This window comes from Pongo abelii, chromosome 10, assembly GCF_028885655.2.
Source record: "Pongo abelii isolate AG06213 chromosome 10, NHGRI_mPonAbe1-v2.0_pri, whole genome shotgun sequence".
NCBI classification, from domain to species: domain Eukaryota; kingdom Metazoa; phylum Chordata; class Mammalia; order Primates; family Hominidae; genus Pongo; species Pongo abelii.
This window is the reverse complement of record NC_071995.2, coordinates 53,343,436-53,369,736: the sequence shown is the minus strand read 5'-3', so window position 1 is coordinate 53,369,736 and position 26,301 is coordinate 53,343,436. Positions and strand designations below refer to the sequence as shown.

The following is a 26,301-nucleotide window of genomic DNA, read 5'->3' as shown; positions in this document are numbered from 1 at the left end:
TGTGTCTCCTGGTGATCACATTCCTTCCTCTGGAACTAAGACCTCTAAACCAGCACAATGTAATGTCACAGGAACAGGAAGTAAAAATTTTGGTAGTGGTCACTAGGGATGATGGTGAGTGGTGCCACTTCTGCTTCCACCCCTTGATTCCTGGGCCCATGAATCCTGGCTATGGGTGAGATAGTACCATATATTGGACACTGATTCAGAGCATACACAGCATTCTGGAGAACTTTGCCCAGCCCTCCAAGGTATTGTTACCTAGTTAACGTAATTGTGACTTCAAAAGGCCATAGACAGTGGTTCTATCAATTCAGCTGCTTCAGGATAATGTGGAACATGGTAAAACTAGTGAATTCCATGAGCATGAGCCTACCGCCACAATTCTTTAGCCATAAAGTGAGTGCCTTGGTAGGAGGCAATGTTGTGTGGAATACCATGACAGTAGGTAAGGCATTCCATGAGACCACGGATGGTAGTCTTGGCAAAAGCATTGAGCGCAGGATAAGAAAACCCATATCCAGAGTAAGTGTTCATTCTAGTGAAGACAAACTGCTGCTCTTTCCATGATGGAAAAGTCCAATATAATCAACTTGCCAACAAGTAGCTGGCAGATCACCCTGAGGAATGGTGGCATATTGAGGGCTCAGTGTTGATCTCTGCTGCTGGCAAATTGGGCACAGCTGCAGCACTATAGCCCCCTTCTAGGATATATCTGAAGGACAGTGACAAAGGGAAATTGCCAGATGTGCGATTATATACTGCCTGGAAAAGCTGCAGACACTTAACGCCAGCCCTTGAAAGCGGCCAGGAGGGGGACTATACCCTGCAAAGTCACAGGGTCACAGATGCCCAAGACCATGGGAATCCACCTCTTGCATCAACGTGACTTGGATGTGAGACACGGAGGGACTGTTGGGAAGGCATGATTGGTTTTGAAATGTGAGGACATGAGATTTTGCAGTGTCGGGTGGAATGATATTGTTTGGCTGTGTCCCCACCTAAATCTCATCTTGGATTGTAACTCCCACAATTCCCACATGTTGTGGGAGTAACTCGGTGGGAGGTATGATTAAATTATGGGGGTGGGTCTTTCCTGCACTGTTCTTATGATAGTGAATGAGCCTCATGAGATCTGATGGTTTTAAAAACAAGAGTTTGCCAGCACAAGCTCTCTCTCTCTTTGCCTGCTGCCATTCACGTAAGACATGACTTGCTCCTCCTTGTCTTCCACCATGATTGTGAGGCTTCTCCAGCCACCTGGAACTCTAAGTCCAATTAAACCTCTTTCTTTTTTAAATTGCCCAGTCTCAGGTGTGTGCCTTTATCAGCAGTGTGACTACGGATGAATACATGCCACTTGGCTCCTGCCGCATCGGGATCCAATTATTCCCATTGTGTTTAAATTTTGTAGTTGAGTGATTGCGACTCCCACTGTAAGATCTGGCCTACAGAGAAGAGCAATCACAGAGCTCTTCAAGGATGCGGGTGCTACCCTCACAAATCTATTTTGCAAAGTATTGGTCAAGGGTGTGTCTTCTGGATGAGCTGGGATGAGTATGTCTAAGGCGACTAATCCACTCTAGCATCCCAATCTCCCTAAGCCTTTGGATCCCTTCCTCTACATTAAACCAAGGGAGATCAGGCATTTCCAGCTTGCTCACAGTGGGCCATCTTTTAATCCATATTTCAGCTAACCAAGCAAATAAACTATTAGAATCCATTTTTTTTTAACTCCCCAAGCTGCAACACTAAATGCAGAATCCCTACTTGGTAGGCCCAAACCAATACCTCAGCCTGATCCAACTTTATGTTCCTTCCACCATTATCCCACACCCTTAATACCCATTCCCATCCCTGTTGTCCAGATTTCTGCTTATATAAATTAGAAAACTTAAGCAGTTCTTTTGAAGTGTAGTGCACCTTATCATGGGTTACACTAGAACTTCACCTCTAGGGGCCTGCTGAACTTTAGTCTAATTATAGGTCTAGAAGCAATCAGGGGTGTTGGGGGTGGGTATTGAGGAAAATCAGCAATATCTTGCCTGACAACTGCCTCAGGGGAGGCCATTACTGTTGCCTCAGGCAATGCAGGGTTAATCTCCTCAGACAAAGGTGGAAAGGCTGATGGCAGCGTGGGTTGGGGAGGGGATATTGCCACCACTGGAGGTGGGGAGGCTGTTTCCTCTGGCAAAAAAGGCTCATCAGAATTTAGGAGTTCAGTGCCCCCAGCCTTGTCAGGGTCCTCCCATACATCCCCATTCCAAGATGCAGGGTCCCATTTTTTTTTTCCAACAAATGCCCTCACTTTAACAGTAGACACTTGGCAAGGCTGTGCATGTACCTTTTGTTGCAGGTCAGTCACTGGCATGATAAAAGCTTGTGTCTGATTTTCCATAATTTCAACTCTTTCTCTGTCAGAGATAAAACCCTCATTCAGGGCAATCTTAGAATTTGAGGCTCAATATGTGTGTCTGGAGACAGGAGATAGAATCCCTGAGTTCATCGTTTTCTTTCATCACTTTGTCCCATGAACTTAGGAGTAACCAACTAACTTCATTATATTCATTGGTTCTCCACATATGATCAAAGGTATTATGTATAGAGTCACTAAACTCCTTACCTCTCATGAGTGGTGAATCAGGAATATTAAATTTGTTTATTTTGCATAACTCTGTCAACAGTTCATACCAAGGACTATCAGTATTTTCATACTGTTAGAATCCTTAGCATTTTTGGGTCTAATCATATTAAGTGGCCAACTCCAGAAACTCCAAAACCAATGAAAGAACTCCATCCTTAATATTCTGTTCCTCTAATCATACACCGGGGACTGTTGTGGGGTGGGGGGAGGGGGGAGGGATAGCATTAGGTGATATGCCTCATGCTAAATGATGAGTTAATGGGTGCAGCACACCAACATGGCACATGTATACATATGTAACAAACCTGCACTTTGTACACATGTACCCTAAAACTTAAAGTATAATAATAATAAAGAAAAAAAAATTCTGTTCCTCTAGAATCACTCCTGGTACCAAAATCTGTATTAGTCAGAGTTCTCTAGAGGGACAGGACTAATAGGATAGATGTGTATATGAAAGGGAGTTTATTAAGGAGTATTGATTCACATGATCACAAGGTAAAATCCCACAATAGACTGTCTGCAAGCTGAGAAGCAAGGAAGCCAGTCCGAGTCCCAAAACCTCAAAAGTAGGGAAGCTGACAGTGCAGCCTTTAGTCTGTGGCCAAAGGCCCAAGAGACCTGGCAAACCACTGGTGTAGGTCCAACAGTCCAAAAGCTGAAGAGCTTGGAGTCTGATGTCCAAAGGCAGGAAGCATCCAGCACTGGAGAAAGATGAAATCCAGAAGTCTTTCACCAGTTTAGTCCTTTCACATTACTGTGCCTGCTTTTAAACTAGAGGTGCTGGCAGCTGATTAGATGGTGCCCACGCAGATTGAGGGTGAGTCTGCTTCTCCTGGAACACTGACTGAAATGTTAATCTCCTTTGGCGACACCCTCACAGACACACCCAGGAACAATACTTTGCATCTTTCAATCCAATCAAGTTGACACTCAATGTTAACCATCACACCACTCCCCCACTTCTGTGTCTCCAGTGTCCATTACACCACTCTCTATGCCTTTGCACATTTATAACTTAGCTCCTACTTATAAATTAGAGCATGTTGTATTTGGTTTTTCATTCTTGAATGACTTCAGTTGGAATAATGACTTTACTTCCATCCAAGTTTCTGCAAAAGACATTATTTCATTCTTTTTTATAGCTCAGTAGTATTCCATGGTGTATATATATCATAATTTCTTTATCGACTCATTGGTTGATGGAGACTTAGGTTGGTTCCATATGTTTCCAGTTGTGAATTGTGCTGCAATAAACATGTGTGTGCTGATGTCTTTGTTAATATAGTGACTTCTTTTCCTTTGGGTAGATACCCACTAGTGGAATTGCTGCATCGAGTGGTAGATCTACTTTTAGTTCTGTGAGAAATCTCCATACTGTTTTCCATAGAGGTTGTATTTATTTGCATTCTCACCAGCAGTGTGTAGGTGTTGCCTTTTCACCACATCCATGCCAACATCTATTGTTTTTTGACCTTTTAATAATGGCCATTCTGGAGGAGTGGGTAAGGTGGCTTCTTATTGTGGTTTTAATTTGCATTTTCTTGATGATTAGTGATGTTGAGCATTTTTTCATATAATTGGCCATTTGTATATCTTTTTTTGAGAAATGTCTGTTCATATCATTTGCCCACTTTTTAATGGAATTATTTTATATATATATATATATTTTTGCAGCGCTAGCTGAGGTTTTATTTTGTAAAAAAAAAAAAGGAATTGTTTTGTAGCTGGAGGTACGGGCAAAGGGGGTCCCCCAGGCAGTAAACTTCCGCTTGTGGGTGGGCTGAGGACTAGGGCTGAGGCTCAGGGTGGGCTGAGGGCTAGGGCTGAGGCTCAGGGTGGGCTAAGGGCAAGGGCTAGGGCTGAGGATCAGGGTGGGTCTCCCGTTCCCTGTGCTCCTCTGCACAGTGGCCTCCCCTCACGGGCTCTGGGGCCTCCACAGGAGGGGCAGGCTGGGAGGGGCTGCCGTGAATGTTCACTTGGGCAGGAGGTCAGAGGACTTGGACACCAGCTTTCCATCGCAGATCTTGATCTTCTTCACAACAATGGCCCTTGTGGAGCTGGTGCAGCCGAAGGAGCTGGAGCCCAGGCCATAGCTAAGGCCCGGGCTTGTGAGGCCCCCATAAGCAGAGCTCAGACCACCTGCATAGCCACTAGTGCTAATGGTCTTCGTATAGATACTCATGTTCTGCATCCCAGACTCCAGCTGGCTTTCTTCGCCCACCAGCAGCTTCTTGTAGGTGGCGATCTCAATGTCCAGGGCCAGCTTGACTTTTCATCAGCTCCTGGTACTCACAGAGCTACCGCGGCATGTCCTGCTTGGCCCACTGCAGGGTGGCCTCCTGCTCGGACAGCTTGGTGTTGGCATCCCTAATGGCCAGCTTCCTGCGCTGCTCACCATCTGCGATGGTGGCCTCCAGGGAAGCCCTCTGGCCTTTCATCAGGTGCGTAGTTTGCGAATATTTTCTCCCATTCTGCAGGTTGTCTGTTTACTCTGCTGATTATACACCAACCTTCTTAAATCTATACATTTACTTATTTCCCAAGATACGGAAAGTTTCTAGCCATAATTTACTTAACTTTTTTTTTTTTTTGCCCCATTTTCTCTTTTCTCTCCTTCTGGGATTCAAATTACACTTAGGCTAGACTTTGACATTGCACCTATATCCAAGAATATCTATAATTAAAAAAAAATTTCCCTCTAAGGATTAGATAATTTTTATTCTTCTAATTTCAAGATCATTGCCTTTTTCTTCTGTAATCTCTATTCTGTTAATAGGCCAAAAGAGTTAATTTTATAGATATATATTGTATTTTTCATTTCTAATACTTTCATTAAAATTTTTATCTTCTGAGGTTTCTTAACATTTTATTTATTTTGAGTATCTTTTTGTATCTCATAAAGTGTAATTGTATAGATTGATTTAACATTCTCCTACTATACCAATATCTTGGTCATCTTTGACTTAGCACCTACTAATTGTCCTTTCAGTAAGTGCTTGCCTTTTGGATGGGCTACATTTTACTGGTTCTTTGCATATCCAGTAATTTTGGATTAGATCTTGTACACTGTGAATATTACATTGCTTAAACTCTGGGTTATGTTATATTCTTTTGGGAAATGTAAACAATTTTTTTTTTAGCCAGTAATCAACGCTGTTAGTCTCAGACTACAAACTCAGTATTGCTTTCTGCAGTGTTGGCTCAAATATCAGCCGAATATTTTAAGCCTTTGCTAAGGCTATTTTTGTTTTGAACCATGGATATGTGTTTCAGCGTTAAGCCTGGAATTTGTTCATGCTTGTATACATTAAGGGATCCTTCAGAAAGGCTGTGTCATGTATATTTTACACATGGGTATATGAAATGCTTCTGCATATGTGTTTGATTTAAAGTAAGAAAAAAAGTAAAGTCATCTATGCATTCAGAAATGTCTTTTGGAGTTCAGGAATAAGAATAACCAAAAGTTAGCTTCAGAGCAGTGATACTAAGAGGCATGATGATAAGAGAGTTTATCTGAGGAAAGAATATAAAAAATAATTTGATGGTGCCTGAGGAAAACTATAGAAACAACCTCATTTAAGGTATACATGAATGAAGATGGTTAGGAAGAAACCTAAATAGAAGGAGAGAAATCAGGAACATGTGGTATTATGAAAACCATAGAAGGTGAACACTTCATGAATGCATGTTAACAACATCATTTCCCACCTGAACATGAGTTATAGCTGAGACCTTGCTATGAATTAACTGCAATAGCTTGGGGAAAAATCCATTATTAATCTTTATGATTCTGTTTTTTTAAAAACTGTAGTATGTTATAAAACATGCTTTCCCATGCATTATAAGGTTTGTAGGTGATTAAATAAGAGAGTAAATCATACTATGAACCCACAAAAAAGTGAGGAATTAGTTAATTTGATCTCCTTAGTGTGTTCCTATATAATTTATAGCTGTAACCTATAATCTACTCTTGTTCTAAGCTTTCAGAATTGTGTCTGAGTATACCCTCCTAGGTAATAACACTCATATCAACTTTATAAGAATCAGTCTGGATGCGCGCATAATTGAGAGTTAAGAATGAGTTAGTAGCAAGCCTACTGTTTATTGTATCCCTTTTCTAGGGATATCTGAGGAAGAAAGGAAGACATGACCCTATTAAATTCCTTTAACCAGGTATTTAATTAATAACAGACCTCCTGAGGAACGTACTTTGCCAAGAGATCTTTTCAATGAGGTGTTTCTAGCAGGATTATATAGTTTTTCAAAGTTGGTTATTGTTAATAAACGTGGAATTTTGGACTTAAGTGTCATGGGGCTTACTGGGAAATGATTTGTAAGTGATGTAACTAACAGTGCATAAAAATGAGATGCTTTATAACTGAAGTGGCTCCTTTTTTTCAAACAATGCTCCAAATCCATCACTTAAATCTTTAATGTCAGATCCAAATCATATCAAATTCTTCATAGGAAAATATAGACATTTTATGAAAACTACACCTGTGAGTCTTGAGCCTTTTCAAAAGAAAATGCCTGACCTGTAACTTGCTATCAACAGTATCTTTTGAAAGAATGAACAAAGTTTACAATTCATGTTGAATCTGATTTAACAATGCAACATTTGTGGTATGTAAGAGTTCTTTTATGATCAGAATGGTGCTTTAGATCCATGAATCATAATGGCTAATGAGGTTTTGGCAAGGGTTGAAGAGCAGAGAGAGGGAAGGAGGATGAAAAAACGTAATGAATATTTAATGCCACAATGGCTAACAAATCATTGTTGGTATGAAGTGATGAAAATCTTTAGGAGACTGAGGTTGCAAGTCTTACCAAAGGAAATTGGATTAAATAGAGGCCCAGAGGAAATAGGTAAGTAGAAAAACAGATAATACAATGCATGACGGAAATTAGAAGAATATTCTATTCTTTTATCTGAAGGAAGAAGCTTGAGTCATAGAAGAAAAAGAAAGGCTTTTTTGTTGGAAAGCCTTCACATGCTCATCTGGCCACCTGGGAAGAAATTCCATGACTCTCAACTCAGATGAACTCAACTGAGACCACTGATTAACCTGAATGACTGGACAAATAGAGGCAAAGATATGCTGTCAAAGAACTAGAATATTTTATGGGGAAACAGCAGCAAAAGCCTACTGAATCTTAACTGGTATTATTATTGTTTATTCTTGAAATGAATAATAAGGGAGCACTTCATTAATTGTAGGTACTGCTGAATAGAAGGAATAATTTAGACTGATGACCTAAGTGACTTCAAACTCTTATGACGAGATATGGCCAGAGTGATAACTGTGACCAGTGACCTTATTCCAGTGGGTGAAGTTAGAGGTTATGCAGACTCATCCTGAGAGATATATGTTTCCATCCCCTTCTTGACACATAATTGAAATATTCCTTCTTATATGGAGATACCTCACTAATCAGGCAACTCTAGAAAGAACTTATGATGACAAGAAAGGCAGAAGTTAATATTGTTAATGCACACCATTAAGGATACTGTAATGGATGAGGCCAATTTTGGACACCTTTCATCACTTTATTCTTAGAAGGTCAAAAAGATATTTAGGAGGCTGTATGTGAATGATTAATTTAGTTATCATGCATGGGGTTACATGATGAAAAAATTATGTTATACAAAAAAGAGGTCAGTCAAGGGAAGAAATGAAAAGATGGGGCTGTAAGTTATAATTAAACAACTAAGTGAGTTGTTCAGACAATTTTTTGGGGAACAATATTGTAAAAAGAACAATTGATAGGATGTCACCAAAGCATTAATAGTAAAAAATCAGTTTTAGTGTCTTAGAAAGCCCCTTTAGCCTTACAGGCACATCTTAAAGTGCTCATTCAGATTTATTCAATTTATCCCAGCCTGTAAGAATCCATATCTACCAGAGGATGGTGATTTAGAGTGACACATTTTTGAACAGGATGTTAAATTTACTCCCTCAGTTAAACTTATGGAATCTGACAGAGATGGACTGAGGGATCAACATCTGCATGCCCAAAACTTTGTAGGGTATCTTGTAACTATTCAGAAAAAGTTATGTATTTTACTGCTACCAATGCATAAAAAGGGAAAAGAAAAGAGATTATGTAAACATATATCCCATAATGCCTTTAATGCAATAGACTTATAAAAAATTGGAAAGGGCAGTTATTAAAAAGAAGAGGTTGATAAATATTGAAAAGCTAGAATTTTATTTAAATAACTACTTCCCCACAGTACATACAAGTGGAAGTAAGACAGACACCTTACTGGAAAGGTTTATAGAACAGGGGATGTGAATGAAGGTTGGGTGGTTTTGTAACTTCACAGCTTTGTATATATTACTTTTAGTTCTGTTTTTTCTTTTCAAATGGTGGTCCTGGGCCAGTTTTGAATTCATGGGTGCCTGGGTAGTTAAGGTTTAATATCCACACCATTACATTTAGCTGCATGTATTTCTAGTGATACTTTAAGGTGGGTGGGTTGTAATTTCACTCATGTAGCCAATTTAGAGCTGTCAATGTGGCCCCCTTACTAAATGGCAGAGGCATTTTGAGATAGTTTATATGTCAAATCTGGAGACAGCTACTTGGAGGGAGAGCAGAAGAGAAGCATTACCAGCCTGCTGTATGACTCCCTGTCCTTTAGGTGAAAACTATTGCTGAGATAGAAAAACCAGACCACAAGGCATAAGTATTATTGAAACAGGTAATAAATGAAAACCGGTGGAGGTCATGGCAACTGGGGAGAACACTCGTAAGTAGTTCACAATGACAGAGTAAAATTTCCATGACAGCATCTCAGAACAAGAGAATAACTTACATCTGGTGCTGAGTAATGACCAAAGAAGGCCTACAAATTCCACTGAAAATTTGGAGAAAAGAAGTGATGCAATATTCCTCTGCCCTGAACCTCACTGTTACCTAGCCAGAGGCATTATTATATTCACTTCATGGTTCATTGGCTATATCTGTCATTCTAGTTGTTTGTCAGATGATTTCTCAGGATTAATATTAATGGACTATTTAGGGCAGGGACTTCCTTTTATGGTTGAAAAAGAAAATGATGGTGTTGACAAGATGTGTCTGGGTATGATTGGAAAGAGTTGACTACTATCAAATATGAATATGAATGAAATAATTTTAAGCAAAACAAAGGAACCTGGTCAGACTGAAGAGAAGTGAATTTGGGTGTGATAATACAGATCAGTAACAATAATGACCCTCTTGGGATATGCAATGACCTTATATGAGAGGCATTATGGAATCCACAAATGAGCTGTGTATAGGAAGATAATATAATTGATTCACAGTTTCCTAGAGTGCACAAGACTTACAAATGCATATAATATATATCTCAGTTGTACTCATTTTACTATCCAATTGGAAGCAACATATGTAATAGCTTGATCAGCAGTCTCTGCCAGATATTCTTTGTAAATATTAAGAGCAAGTCTTGCAGTACCAAGTCAGGTGAAAATAACATTTCTGTAGGCTCATTATCATGAGAACAAAGACTTGCCAAATCAAACAGAAGCATTAAGGAAGCTCTCTTCTAGGAGACTCTGGATATCAACTTGGGAGGAAAATGAAACTACTTGTAATTGGCTGATCAAATAATAGCACAATGAAACACCATATTTGTCAAGTAAGCTTGGAGGAAGCTTATATCCTCACCCAGGAAGGACTATGAATCTTCTTATCATCAAGAATCTGATATTGTTAAGTTTGTGGTCACAAGTACCACCAGCCTAGGAAGGAGACGGGGATGGTGCATTTCTGTTCATATAAGCCTCAACTGTAGTAGAACATTATTGGAAAATAAAGGAGAAATAATGTATTCTCACTGGGAGGGTAGATGGGTATTGTTACAAATTGAAATCAGTTTCTTTAAAGGCTTATAATGATATCTGGGACAAACCAGAGAAAACCCAAGATTTACTGAAAAATGTCCTAATTGCTGGGAATATGTTATATAAAACAAAAGGTCATTAAGGTAAATAATAAAGAAGAATTCTTACCATACTTTTAATTGATGTATGGTGTATCAAACATTAGTGTCTTTACCACAGCTGCCAGATGTAACAAATTCTTAGTAAAGCTATTGATAGAATTAAATGAAAACCAGACCTATGTAAATGATGTATATTTTAAAACCCTAAATTATGTAAACCTTTGGAAACAGATTGGCCAGAAAAAGCTGTAAACTAAGCTGTAGGAAAATTATGCACACAATTAAACACCTCCATCAACACCCAAAAGATTAAGAAATTCTCCATACCATTACTTTAAAGAGAGCTTGTTATTTCAGTTTTTAAGATCTCTTCACCCAAAGAGTAAATTTAAGTATTTTTCTCAAATTCCAAGTGGCTCTTTTTCATTTTTAATTTATTCATATTTCAAAAGTGGAATATCTTGTGGGGATAGTTAATGGATACAAGAAATAATTCTGTAATGTCTGATATATGGTTTTACATTCCTTAGGCCAGACTATTTTATTAATATATAGCCCAGTAAAAAATGAGTTAATATTATTTTCTATCTCCTTAGGCAGATATGCAGATTTTTTTCTAGTTTGGATTTTCCTTGGGCTTATAGGCATTTTGTGGTCTAGGCTTTATGCTAGCATATGTGTTCAAATTCTTCACCTGAGACCTCGTATCTCCATGCAGATATTCAAATCTAAGCTTCCTAGTTTCATAGTTTGAGAATCCCCTCCCTTCCCCTCTATACTCTGTCTCCACTCACCCTCTTGATCTATATCAGGCACCTTGGAATTTGCTTTTATTTTCTGAGCGTAGTAATGCACTTAAATGTGTGTACGTGTGTGTGTATATATACATATATCTCCATATATTCAAATGGATATATACATGTTTGTAAGTATATGTATATATTTATATTTTTATTACTTCTAGATGATTCTAAACAATATTTTGTAACCTATCTTCATCCACCATAGTTGTAAAATAAAGTGCTATATTTATAATTTTGCTATTGTATATTTTTCATCCTGTTAATTATTTTTAGCCTTAAAATCTTCTTAATATTTCAAAATAAAAATCATTGCTTAGTGCATTGGTTTGGAAGAAACTACCATGAGAATTGCTTCTTCATTTTCCTGTGAGTTTACACATATAATTTTTCTTATTCTTTAAAATATATTCTGTGGCTTTTGTTCATCACAGAATTGAGTTTTTAGGAAATCGATTTTCATCATCTTTTAATATATGCTAATTATGCAGGATAACATATTAAAGAGGGCATGGATGTATAATTGTAGATGCATTTTTCTCATGAGTGGCTGATGATCTCTGCCACCTACAATCTGTCACTTCAGAGGCTACCCTGCGAATTAGCATCCATGGGCAAGAGAGAAAAGAACATGAAAATTTCCTCAAATTGAACTTTGAAAACTTTGGATTTGATTCCAATAAGTTTTATGTGCTAGAAATCCCAGACAAATTTTCTTTCTAGACATATTATTAAATTCGCTTGTTTCTTTACCTTCTTTTATTTTTGTAAATAAATGGGGGCCAATTTATGCCTATCTGAAACAAAATCCTAGCTAGAAAAGAAAATATATACTCATAAAATGGTTTATGCATAGAATTGAATCTCTTTAACTGAGAAGTCACACTTTTTTTTCTTAAAGTCTTTTTAGTCTTATTTATTCATTTTAATTCTTATTGTTTAGGGTTTGGAAACATTGGATCTTCTGAATTTACTATACTACAGTTTTCTGCATCCTGTTTAATCTCTTTAATTTCTGCTCTCACATATGCCAGCTCTAGCTCAAGCTCATGCCTATTCTTCAGTATCTTTCCAAAAAGTAGCAAATAATACCCCTTACACACTACTGGCTTTATCTGACTACTTCCCATGAGCTATTATCTCAGCAGACTCTTAGTCTGCCTTCCAAATTCAGGTAACTAACTACCTTACTACATGTTTTCCCACGACGTTACAAGAATTTTCATGTTTCTAGTCTTTTGTCAGTTTCCTCACTGCTTGCAAATGCCACATATGTTAAGTTTTTGTTATAATAGCTGACAAATTTAAGATATATCCCATGGACAATAGCTCAAACAGAGCTGAAATTTATTTCTTGCAGAAATGGTTTATGGAGATTTCAATTTGGTGGTGACCGAGGAGGTCTCTTTATAGGTCTTCATAGAAGCAGGCTTTCTCAAGCTCACTCATCATTAACATGAAGCTTACAAAGTCATTTTAGCTTGGGTATCTAGCCGGTAGGTGGGGAAAAGTGAGAGGATGTCACATGTTGGGTAATTTTATAGGCCAGTTTTAGAAATGGTGCATATTACTTCTACATCCACCCTATTATTTATAACTTAAAATAAATAGCCATATCTATTAGTGTGGGAAAAGATGGTGGAAAAAATGTGATCTACCATGTTTCCAGGGTTAACAGCTAAAGAGCAATTTCAGCTAGATTGTAAAAGTAAGCATCTTGAAGAGAGTTTGGTTTTAATGGAGATAAAGAATGAAATAGAGTTCACAGTAAACAAGTTTAAAGAGAAATTGTGAATATCAATATGAATGGAGAATAAATTATATAGAGAAATAGTATCAAAAGCTCCAGATTTTGTGCTCATTCTTCCTTCCTTTTAGTTGGATTTATCACTCGTTTTTCCCTTTACATCTTTGAGAGGAACGCTATTTTTTTGATGGAGTCATTGAAAGCTTGCTTCACTTGCTTGTTTCTTAGTGTATAAATAAAGGGATTCAACATTGGTGAAACAGAAGTAATAAGGAGTGAAATCCCTTTATTAATAGCCACCTCATCCTTTGCTGAAGGCTTGACATAAATGAAGATGCAGCTACCATAAGTAATGGAAACAACAATCATGTGGGAAGAACAAGTGGAAAAGGCCTTTTTCCTTTGCTGGGAAGAGGGTATTCTCAGAATAGTTTTGATGACATAAATGTAAGAAAGAACTACACACATGAGGGTGATGATGAATGTCAACACGGCACACACTATCACCATCTGCTCTATCAACCATGTGTCTGAGCAAGAGATCTTTAGAATAGGAGATGTATCACAGCAAAAATGATCAATAATATTTGAGTCACAGAATTCGAGGCCGAAACCCAAACTAACTGGTGGGAGAATGATGATCAGTGCTGCTACCCAACAGAAAAGGATGACGTTCTTGGAGATTCTCCTGTTCATGATGGTTATGTAATGCAGTGGTTTACAGATGGCCACATAGCAGTCATAGGATATAGTAGCCAGGAGAAAAAACTCTGTTACTGCAAAGAGGTCTGTAAACAACAGTTGACTGGCACAAGCATCATAGCTAATGGACTTGTCCCCAGAGGATATGCTATACAAGAATCTGGGAACACAAGCAGTTGTGAATGAAATTTCTAGGAAGGAGAAATTTTGGAGAAAAAGATACATAGGTGTTTTAAGATGAGAATCAATCAGTGTGAGGGTGACGATGGTTAGGTTTCCAGATAAACTCAACATGTAAGAAAGAAATAGAAAGACAAAAAGCAGAATTTGTAGCTGAGTGTCATCTGTCAGTCCCAGCAAGATGAAGGTTGTTATTGCTGTTCGATTCTTCATCCTTGATTGTTGTCTCTTGCTCAATCTGCTGCAAACAGTAAGGAATTTCTATGAGGAGTTCCAGAGTTCTAGCCAGCTTCTACCCTCAAGAAAAGTAAACTTGAGAGTGATTCCTATACAACTGACTAGTGGAGAAGCAAACATACAACACATGCTGATGTTTGATCACCTCCTCTTTGTGTCACACAAACTGACTATTCGTCTTTGAATCACACATTTTATACTGCTGCATCTAATGAATATAAAATCTAGCTGTAATTGGTATAAGCTTAACATAGTATCTTATAAACGTCATTGAAAAAAATCTCCTTTTAATCAGTCGCTTTTGAATCACAATTCTGCTTTCCCTAACTTCTTATCCCCAGACATGCTTTTGGTAGATAAATCCCCAGGTAAGCTACAATGGTCCTTGTCAAAGAATCCTAATATTAAAGTTCAGATATGTATTAATTATTAAATTGACAGTGAATACTTACCATGTAGTTGCAGTCCAGCTCCTATGAGGTGTGTTTACATCATTTTTACTGGATACATTTTCTTTAATATCCATTTAAATGTGTTAAAGTCAAGGTAGAAAATGATTAAAATGTGTTTTATATTTGTATATTTACCTTTGGCTATATTTTCCTTCTAATGTTAGAATAAAACGTCAATGTTGTATATTTTTATGCTTCCTAGGATATCCTCATACTACAAAGAATTTCTCCCCTGTTTATAAGAGGAAGTCTGGAATTGTATCATTGGTTAATTACTTTCCTTTTAGATTTATTTAACAGTGAAAACCTAGTGCCCTCTTTAACTAGCTGCTATAGTTCCATATCCTCTAGATCTTGAGGATTCTCCTCCTTTGTTTCCACCAAAGAGTTATCCATAAGAGCAGATTTTTAGTATTACAATTCTTTTTTTTAAAAAAATTATACTTTAAGTTCTGCGGTACATGTGCAGAACGTGCAGTTTTGTTACATAGGTATACACGTGCCATGGTGGTTTGCTGCACCCATCAACCTGTCACCTATGTTAGGTATTTCTCCTAATGCTATCCCTCCCCCCTCCCCCCACCCCAAAATAGTCCCCAGAGTGTGAAGTTCCCCTCCCTGTGTCCAAGTGTTCTCATTGTTCAGCTCCCACTTAGGAGTGAGAACATGCAGTGTTTGATTTTCTGTTCTTGTGTTGGTTTGCTGAGAATGATGGTTTCCAGTTTCATCCATGTCCCTGCAAAGGACATGAACTCATCCTTTTTTATGGCTGCATAGTATTCTATGGTATATATGTGCCACGTTTTCTTTATCCAGTCTGTCATTGATGGACATTTGGGTTGGTTCCAAGTCTTTGTTATTGTGAATAGTGCTGCAATAAACATGAATTTCCCATGTTTCTTTTAAATGCATCTGGCAGTGGCATATTTCAACTTCCTGTATGAATTCCACAGTGATAATTTTGATTCAGAGTTTATTACATAGAATGTTAGAAGTATGTTTATAGACCTGAAGAGCCAGGTCTGGTTTTGATAAGCCTTGTTTCAGTTTGAAATAATTCTGTCATCTTACTATAAATGACAATAACATTTTGTAATATCATGATTAAAAAACTAAGCTATTTCTTAAACATACTTCCACTTTTCAGTTCCTTTTAAATTCCGTCTACTTGATAATTGTCTCCACTTTTCTGTTTCCCACTTATACATCAACTCATCTGAATTTAGGACCATTTAAACTACTCTGGGCAAGGTCACCAATAGCCTCCATTTGCTTCATTAATTAAACACAAGTTAGTGTTGATTCGACTCAAACTCTCTGCTGCATGTAAGACTGTGAACTGTAAACTTCATGAAAGATTTTACAGTTTAATTTCCAGTATCTCACATTTTCTTTCTTCTTTTTTTAAGACTTAAAAAGGCATAAGCACTCAGGCCTCAGTCTTTCTCATCTTTAATATAATAAAATTATATTAGATGATCTCTAAGAATCATCCCAGCTCTAATATTCTAAATCTATGATTTTTTTCCCTGGGTGGGAATAAATTTTCATCTTGGATAAGGCACCATTTGGGTGTTGAAAGGCTAAACTCTGCTTTTTGAAAATGTTCCTTTTTTTTTTTTAAACTTTTAAGTTCAGGGGTACATGTGCAGGTTTGTTGTATGTTTAAGCTTATGTCATGAGGGTTTGCTGTACAGATTATTTCATCACGCAGGTATTAAGCCTAATACCCATTAGTTATTTTTCCTGATCCTCTCCCTCCTCCAACCCTCCACCCTTCGATAAGGCCTCAGTGTGTGTTGTTCCCCTCTACATGTTCATGTGTTCTGATAACTTAGCTCCCATTTGTAAGTGAGAACATGGAGTATTTTGTTTTCTGTTTCTGTGTTAGTTTGCTGAGGATAATGGCCTCAAGCTCCATCCATGTTCCTGCAAAGGACATGATCTTGTTCTTTTTATGGCTGCAGAGTATTGCATAGCATGTATGTATCACATTTTCTTTATCCAGTCTACCACTGATGGGCATTTAAGTTGATTCCATGTCTTTGATATTGTGAATAGTGCTGCTCCTAAATTTTTTCTTAACATTATGCTCTTTTCTATTCTCCTTTGTGGCTTCTTTTTCTTTAACAATCTCTATAGTTGCTGGTGCACCTGAAATCTCTTTTCTGGGCCATACTTTCTTTCACTCAGCTCTCTATCTCTAGGAAATTATTATCAATGGTGACTAGTAATAGGCTGATGATTCTCACATTTATATCTGCAGGAAAAAATATATCTTATAGTTTCCTGACTTCAACATTAAACTTATTCTTGGTCATCTAGACCATACTTAGAAGGTCCAAATTAAGCTTTTCCTTTTCCTTTTCGAATGTCCTTGAACAATTTGCTTAATTTCTTTATCTTGTGTTTTTTCTCACGTACAAAATTCAGATAAAAATCATATGTGCGTTTTTTGTTATACTGGTAAGTTTAGATAATAGAGATAAAATATCTATACTACTCACTATATTGAGCATTTTTATTTTCTCTTATTATCTTCTATTGAGAGTCTTCTAAATGTGCACATTTCAAGATTTTAAATGAGGCACTCATTATTATGTTTCTTTTCCAGTTAATACTAAATCTCTCATAAGGACATTTTTGCTTCTTTTTTCCCCCATTTTTAGTTTATCACCAGGTCCTGTAATTTCTGTATTCTTCATATTTTGTTAATTTGTTTCCTTCCCTTGCTTACTCATGACACTGGCTTTACTCTGGTGTTTTTAACTCATAGCTGAAATGCCATAAATGCATGTTAACATTTGCTTACATATTTGCTTCTCTCATTCAGTCTTTTAAAATCAATGGAATCAAAATTATTTTTCCAAAGCCCTGATAAGACTAATCTTTCCCTGTGTATTATGGAAAAAGTTTTGGATCTATTGTTAACTAACAGTCTTTCCATACTCTGCATTTCCTTGAAATCCTTGGTTCACTTTTTATTTACTCATAAGTTAATTTGTTTTGGCTTTAGGGAAGAATTGTGGAGAGGAGAAGAAAGAGCACATTCATTGTTGGAGTTTCAAATGCATCAAGTATTGTGATTAATAAAATATTTTCAAGTAATAATATTTTTATGCAGGAGAATAAATAATGACAAAGCTTCTCATCCTTACATAATTTATAAAATCTCTTTAGCAGAGGATAAAAGAGTTAGAGAATAGTTCAGAGAATTTGGTGACTCTGAATGGGGTCTCTGACTGGCCCTCTCTCATCTTCCACTAATATGAGGCCAGAAGAGTAGAAGGAAGGAAAAAGGAGATATATTTATGTAATTCCTTTTCCTTGTAGATATCTAAGGGGAATAACAGGAGGAAATAATTAACCGCTTCTTGAATATAGGCTAAAAGGGCTTTAGAAAGTCATATACAGTTTTCTCATTTTCAAGATCGTATAGCATTAGCAGAAGGACATTCTCATGCCTAGCAGTGACATGAAAGTAAAGAAGAACTTTAGATATTTCACAAGTTTTCTTGTATTGTAGTTTGCCACAGGAATAATAAAAGTGTTTTAAACCTAAAATAGAGAACAACAGTACTTGAAGAGTATTATAGGCCGGGGAAAAAGAGATCCCACAGCAGTAATGAACATGAGCAGGTGTCTGAGAACCAGAGAGTTGATGGATGCTCCTGTGAATGTCAGTCCTGATGAAAACTGACATTTCTGTATGTTTTAACACACTGGAACTATGTAGCTATACCAGAATTAAGAGAAACTTGGGTTGAGGGCTGCAATGCAGATATACAGACATAATCCACTAGTATGAGGTGGTGAGGTTTGATAGGGAGGGATGAAATAGATATTAAGTTTAAAAATAAGTTTTATTTATATTTTCAGAGCTCCTAACTGAAGACTTTGTTAATTGAAACATTAACTTTACTACTATAAATTATTTCCTTTTGCCCTCATCATAAAACTTAAGCTCCTTAGTTAGCATATGAAGATCTTTCTAAATTTTCAGTATTGTTTCATACAATTTACCTTATTTCTCTTCCTGTTGTCTAGTGCAGTTGCTCTGGCTGCTAGCAAGATAACATATTCAACCCAAATGCCCATCAACAATAGACTGGATAAAGAAATTGTGATACCTATGCACAATGGAATACTATGCAGCTGTAAAAAAGAATAAGTTCATGTCCTTTGTAGGGACACGAATGAAGCTGGAAGCCATTATCATCAGCAAACTAGTGCAGGAACAGAAAACCAAACACTGCACGTTCCCACTCATAAGTGGGAGCTGAACAGTGAAAACACACGGGCACAGGAAGGAGAATAACACACACTAGGGCCTGTCGGGAGGTGAGGTTGGGGGAGAGAGAACATTAGGAGAAACAGCTAATTTGTGCTAGGCTTAATACCTAGGTGATGGGTTGATAGGTGCAGCAAACCACCATGGCACACGTTTACCTATGTAACAAACCTGCACCTCCTGTACATGTACCCCAGAACTAAAAATACAAATTAAAAAGGAAAATAAAAACCAAAACAACAACAACAAAAATAGTCTACGGAGTCAGGTTGCTTGTTTCATGTTTCTGAGTTCAGTTTGCTTCACTTATCTACTAACTGTAACCACAAGAGCCTATTCTTCAAATTATCTGTGGAAGTTCCCATCTCTCTGATTGTGCTAACCTCCCCTATCCCTCTTTCAAGTTTGAGCTTAGGTATCAATTCCACCAGAAATTAATCTGTAATTATTTTATTTAAATTTTTTACAATAACATTCATAATTCTTCAAGACAAGGTTAATTTTTCCTCTTACTACTCACATAATAGCTTCTAATTATTCTTATTAAAGCACAATACTAGATTGTCAAATTATGTTGACAAGTTTTATTTTGAACATTGCTGTGTTCCCAGAAACAAGCTTATTTCCAGAAGCATAGTAAGTGCTCTTGAAAAATTTGTGAGAATAAGAATGAATGTCATATTTGTCTTGTATACCAAAAGCAAAGTATCTTCTTTAAAAAGGTTTAGTAGGCCTTTAGAATGAACTTTAATAATATTTTTTATATGCACCTAGTAGTAAAAATCCACTGATTTTTGAGGCTGCCTTTAATATTACAAGGTTTGACTCAAACTCTCTGTAATGCTTTCCTGTGGAATGATGTAAGACGAAGTGTATTTCCTATGTTTTTCACACAGTCTCTGGAAACAGATTGTGGGTGCTCTCAACCCACTTGTCCCTTTTAACTTCAGTTTCCTCAGTAATATCTCGTTATGGAATTATTGTGAGAATTGATTTGAGGTAATCCATGCCAAATGCCTGGCGGATAGTAAGTTAATCACTACCCCTACCTCTTTTAATTCTTCATTTTCTTTTTCCTATTTTCCCTCTTCTTTTTGCTCCAAAACTTGTTTTAATTCTTATGCTAATGCATGACACCACCAATCAATGGTCACTGTGCCTACTCTGCTTTCTCTCATACATTCTTTATAAAGTTTGTGACTTTGATGCCTCTAATAACCTGTTCAATGTTCTGCTAATGAAATGTTAAGGGCCGGGTGCAGGGACTCTAAAATTTAGGACATGACACAATAGGTATTTCACATTTATTTCTCAACTATAATTAATTAGTTAACTAATTATATGGTCATCTATTTCCTTTTGTAAATAAGGAGCTTATTTTGTAAATAAAGAGTTCTATTTTTTTTCCATTCCAAGGTAGAAAAGAATTTTCCATGAAAAAATTAATTGGTTTGCTATATTATGGTTTCACTTATTTCCAATAAACTATACCCCACAAGAAACTTAGAGGTGTATTTTCCTTAGGTTGGTGAACTGAGGCATGCTGTTTTTATTAAGATGATAACAAATGACAGCATTAGATTACTGTAGATAGGAAAATAGATATGCTTTATGGGCATATCTACAGGAAAGGATTGCTAGTCCAGGTTCAGGGGAGAAATAATTAGCTGTTAATTTGTAGCCTTTTAGGTAGAGTCACATAGGAATGGAGCTTTCTGAACCAAATTGAGAAAATTCTTAAGCTCTCAGTGCTTACCTGTAGTGTTTTGCCTCAGAGCAATGTCCAAAATAGCAAAAGTCTCCCTTTCTAATAACTAATAGTTGTTTTCTGTGACACCCAAATATTAAATGAATGTTTTGGTAAACCAATTTAATTTAGGTGTGTTTTCAATTTAGTGTACTTCAAGAGAATATTTGCATTATAATTATCTGAGTGATCATTAATGAAAGCATTGCAGATAATTTGGCACTCTAATGAAAGATGTTGTAATTATATCTTGGTTTAAGATGTATATGGATTGTTGAGAGTGACATTGTGGAGCAGTTCACTTCTGTTTGCCCTTCAAATTATCCTGTTTCTGTGAGCACTCATGAATTCATTCAATGCATGTTTCTTGAGCACCTGTGTGATATGACTGGTACTACTGTAGATACTGAGGATAAACAGTGAACAGCAGCTTGACCATCTCTTACTGATGCTTGTAATAAATATTTCCATTAATCCAATCTCTTCACATTTAATTTTTGTAGAACAAAATGACATCAGAAATGACTATTTTCTTTGCTAGAGATACCCATATTAATTTACTGTCATCTCTGATTTTTAAACAGATAAGTACGACATTTTACAGAGACCAAGGAAATTGAATGTTGGAAGAAGAAAGAAATTGAAGTTACCAAACAAAAACATACTTACTCTTATGGAAGGTAATCATGACTTTAGTTGATGGTGTAATCCTGGTAGGCCCAAGGATACAATTGAAAATATAAGTGGAATCAATTGTGTGCACAAATGCCTCTCTCATGAAGACATACACATCCACAGACAATTTTTTTGCAGTAGATGGTGCTCTCTGAGTTGACAGCAGACTCTCCTTAAAGATACCATTCCACTTTAAGCCTGGGAAATAATTACTTATATCTCTAAGCTGAAATAAAGGGACATTTATTTTAAACATCTGAGAAATGTGAGGCGATTTTCAGATTTAAAAGAGATGATTTCTGATATCTGTGGGCAAGTATAGATTTTTACCTGTGACTAAAGATGACCACTTTATTATGTTAGTCTCTTAAGTTAGTCTCTTATCTTCATCTCTGAAGACAAAGAGTCCTTTGTGACCAAATGCAAACATAACTGAGGAACCTAACATTCGCTGAATTTTGGCAAAATACCTAACAAAGGCAGCAGTGGGAACAGTGTCCTCGGAGACAGTAAGGTGCATCGATTTGATTAGACACATTCCAAATGCAAAGCAATAGTTGCCTGATGAGAAGATATTTCTGGCTATTCTTCAAACCATAGATAACAAAGTGTTAATAAAAGATAACAAAATCACTTTATGCCTATATTTTTAGTGAAAAAATACGTAAATATACTTGAAAGTAGCCAATTTCTAAGTGAAAAATGTTAAAAATATAAAATTGCATTATTATGTTTCTGCATTGTATTCTTTTTATGGAAAAAGTATATTGTAATTGTAATAAAATTATATATTAAAATTCCCCAATAATTATTTTATATAAACATCATCTATTTCCTTAGTATAAATCATCAAGTGTGGAATTTCTGAGGCAAAGTTCACTCACATTTTAGAATTTCAATGTATTACCACATTTTGCTTCCAATGTATAATACCACATTATATTCACATGATTATATAGGTCTCTAATGCATCATTTTTAAGCTAGTAGGATGTGAAGGAACTTCACCCTATTCCTTGCTTGAGTTCTGGGTCAACTAGAGAGAGAAAGTAGGCAAGCGAATGGGCCATTAAAATATCAGTTTTATTATGGAGATATTGAAAACATGATTTTGAACATCTAAATGAGAAATCCATAAATTAATAACATCTACTAGATTGGTAGTGCTGGAAATCCAAATCTATGCCACAACCTAGGGCAAAACCTTTTACTGAATGATTTTGAACAGTGTCACATCCAACTGCAGAAGGACAATATAAAAGGGGCAAGGAAATAGAAAACCTGTATTCTTGTTAAAAACTCACTTGGAACCAATCCAAATGCCCATCAGTGATAGACCGGATAAAGAAAATGTGGCACATATACACCATGGAATACTATGCAGCCATAAAAAAGAATGAGTTCATGTCCTTTGCAGGGACATGGATGAAGCTGAAAACCATCATTCGCAACAAACTAACACAGAAACAGAAAACCAAACACCACATGTTCTCGCTCATAAGTGGAAGTTAAATAATGGGAACACATAGACGCAGGGAGGGGAACATCACACACTGGGGCCTGTTAAGGGATGGGGGGCAAAGGGAGGGAGAGCATTAGGACAAATACCTAATGCATGTGGGGCTTAAAACCTAGGTGATATGTTGATAGTTGTAGCAAAGCACCATGGCACGTGTATACCTATGTAACGAACCTGCACATTCTGCACATGTATCCCAGAACTTAAAGTAAAAACAACAACAACAACAAAAAACTCATTTGTCAGGTATGCTGCTTATCAACACCAGGGGAAAAAAATACAAAGAAGGGAAGCCAGGAGAATTGCACAAATGAATTGAGAAAAACTTTCCAAATCTTAGAAATAAAGCAGGAGAATGACATCCTATTTTTACAATGCTATTATTTAACAAATTCGTCCAAAAATTCATTAATTACATAGGAAAATGCATATGCATTTTACTTTGCTATTTACTATTTTCTTAGAATCCAGACATCATAAAGTAACACACTAACTTGCAGATTTCTGTTCAGTGGAAAACATAAAAGATTACAGTTTTATGACACTGTATGACATTAACCAGCTTAATATCTATTAGAAAATTTGTTTCAGCAGCCTTTTAATTTTTATCTTATTTGTTTAATCCTTCTTTGAAACAGCCTTACTCTCTTACTGATTTCACTGTTAAAATAGTTGAAGAGAATAGTTTATATGTGTTGATTTAATAGTTGTTTGAGTCATTTTTTTCCCTTTTTGTAAGTTATGCTTTAATAGATTAAACCCCCACATGGAAAAAATATCAAGAGTAGAGTTAAAAGTCTTTTCTCTTAATCTTCACCAGGTTATTTTCTCTTGGCCAAAATGGCTTAATATCATACCTGTGGTTAGAAAAAGCATGTGGCTACAGCCTTCAAGGAAGAAGATCATCTCTCTTTAAGACAGAACTTATTCCACCTTCTCTATTTCATTTTTCCTGTACCATTAATATTGAATATCTTTCTGGAAACTACAGTGGGCATTTTAGAATTTACTTCAAATCAGGGTACTAAATAAATTAACACGGCCACTCTAAATGTATAGCTGAAAATGTACTTTGTAATATTTTTCCAGTATTGATTACTTAGGTATATTAACTAACAAGCAAGCTAAGAGTAAATGAAACTGTTGATACTCTAGTAATAAAATTATATAACTTAGAGATAATCATAAATTAAGATAATCAAAAATATTTCCTATATATAGATACAGAGTTCTTAGGAAGAAGTCCTAGAAAATTAAATTGTGAAATAAAATACTGTAGCCATTAAAAGTATAAAGAAGAGTACAAATTATTCCTCTTCAAATTTTATTCTGTTTATTCTTAAGTAGGGGGTACTTGATGTTTGAATAGAATTGAGATATTTTTATTTACAAAAGACTGCCTTCTAAATTGAATTAATTCCTTCAAGGGATTAAAGATGTGAGAGTCTAATTTGCCCACTTTTAAAGATTCCAGGTATCCAAATTATCCAAAAAAGATAATGAAACCCGTGAATTCGTTATCTGATTCTTTTTATTCTTTATTCTAGTATACAGAAAACTTGCAAAAAATATCCACAATCTTTGTAGCAGTTATCCCATGAAACAAAAGGTTTTCAGAAATATCTGTTGTGTTTTTTAAAAAAATTCTATGTAAACTCCAAAAGTATTTTTTATTATTATTCTATATAGAAAATGTGTATTTAGATTTTCCAGCTTATATTCTTATTCCCTGTTCATCCTTACTCTTGGTATCTTCAAGGACACAAATGTCATTATTTTTCTTAGTTACAAAGAGAATCTTATAAATTTTTTTCTTTTAATTATGGTGTAATGGTGAAGAGTCCATTTGGTTTTTGTTTTTCTGAAAATTTCCATTTCACTTTTAATAATATATTGATGTATAAAACATCTACAATAGGGGTACACATTTAAATTTTACTGTTAAGTTAATATTTCCCCCACTTTTTATATGATACTCTTTGGAAATAAGTCACTCTGAGAAACCTCCATTTAAGGAATGGAAGGTTACGTTCCACCTTCTTGGAGGTGTTGTATCAACATAAACTACTTGGAATTCTTCTCCATGGGAATTTTTTGTCTTCTTTTCCATTTCTTTATTCAGTTATTTGTTTATATCAATATGAAATGTGGCTATTTATTTTTATACTGTGTGTTGTAAATGAATGCTACTTTATTTTGTTACTCAGTATATTCCAGCTTTGGCAAAAGAGAGCTCTTTCAGTTGGATCCTGTGTTCCTTTGACATACAACCATCATTTTTTTCATTGAGCCTTTTCTCAACTTCTGGCACGGTTAGAGGTTCCAGTCTCATCCTCTTCATTTTTTTTGCCCCAGTTCTAGAACGATTTTAGAAGTCTTTCCAGAAAAATTTGGAAGCCATTTAGAACGTAGAAGCCATTTCTTTAGGGAGTCCTGATTCCTTTTATTGGAAACTGGTAGAAGAAATCAAGATCTAGGTGCTAAATGTGCTTGCTGCTACTGAGGTGTCATTGCCTGTAGGCCCTCTTAGCTAACAGAGTCAGTAAATGCATATGTATGTATATACATATATCTATAAGCATTTCTCTATGTAATGATGTAATATCATATGTTTATATAATTATATATAAAGCTAAAACTAAGTTCATACTGAAGTCTTCAACTTTAATCCTTTACTGCATGGATCATTCCAGTCTTCTCCCCTTGGCTATCTATTACCTCTTATCCCACTGTTCTAAGTTCTCCCATACTAGGTTCTCATTTTGGAAGTCTCAATGTTTAATGATATTATTATTCTTAGTTGATTTTTATATTTGGCACAATCACATTCAAAATCTTAGCTGAAACTGTGTTTGTGGATGTGTTTTTATTTGCATGTTATGTTAATTTGACTGACATTGAGAACAGAGAAGAATCATGTTTTAGGAGTTAGGAATATATCTTAGAACCAAGGGCTATTTTCTATGTGAAAAACTGAACTAACCCTCCTGTAACAAGCCCAAGTCTGTGTTGATAGGATCAAGATAATCTACTGGCAATTTAACTGCCTGCCAGTATAGAAGTCAACATTTTTAGAGAACAATTGCCATCATTCAGCATGTTTAAATATCATTTATTCTAGCAATTTTACCCTAAGTATATACTCAACAGAAATATGTTGACACAAACATCAAAAGAATTGTACACAATTATTCATAGAAGTGTTATCCAAAGTAGATGCAAATTGGAAGTGACATCATGTCTATTAACATTCGAATTGATAAGTAAACTGTGACATATTTCTCCATTGGAAAGCTCTACAGGAACGAAAAGTCATATAGCTACACATCTACATGTATATATATATATAAGTCT

At 36.1% G+C, this 26,301-nt stretch overlaps 2 protein-coding genes across 2 annotated transcripts; both read right to left on the bottom strand.

The window, feature by feature from the left end:
- Positions 1 to 4,619: 4,619 nt before the first annotated feature.
- On the bottom strand, positions 4,620 to 5,085 carry LOC129049405 (keratin, type II cytoskeletal 8-like). The gene is given in 2 exon segments (XM_054528541.1): positions 4,620 to 4,919; positions 4,921 to 5,085. Coding segments are annotated over 2 exon segments (465 nt in total).
- Positions 5,086 to 13,301: 8,216 nt separating this feature from the next.
- On the bottom strand, positions 13,302 to 14,240 carry LOC100433814 (olfactory receptor 6C2-like). Its single transcript, XM_009247852.3, has one exon. The coding sequence runs from the start codon at positions 14,238 to 14,240 to the stop codon at positions 13,302 to 13,304; it is 939 nt and encodes a 312-aa protein (XP_009246127.3).
- Positions 14,241 to 26,301: the final 12,061 nt, after the last annotated feature.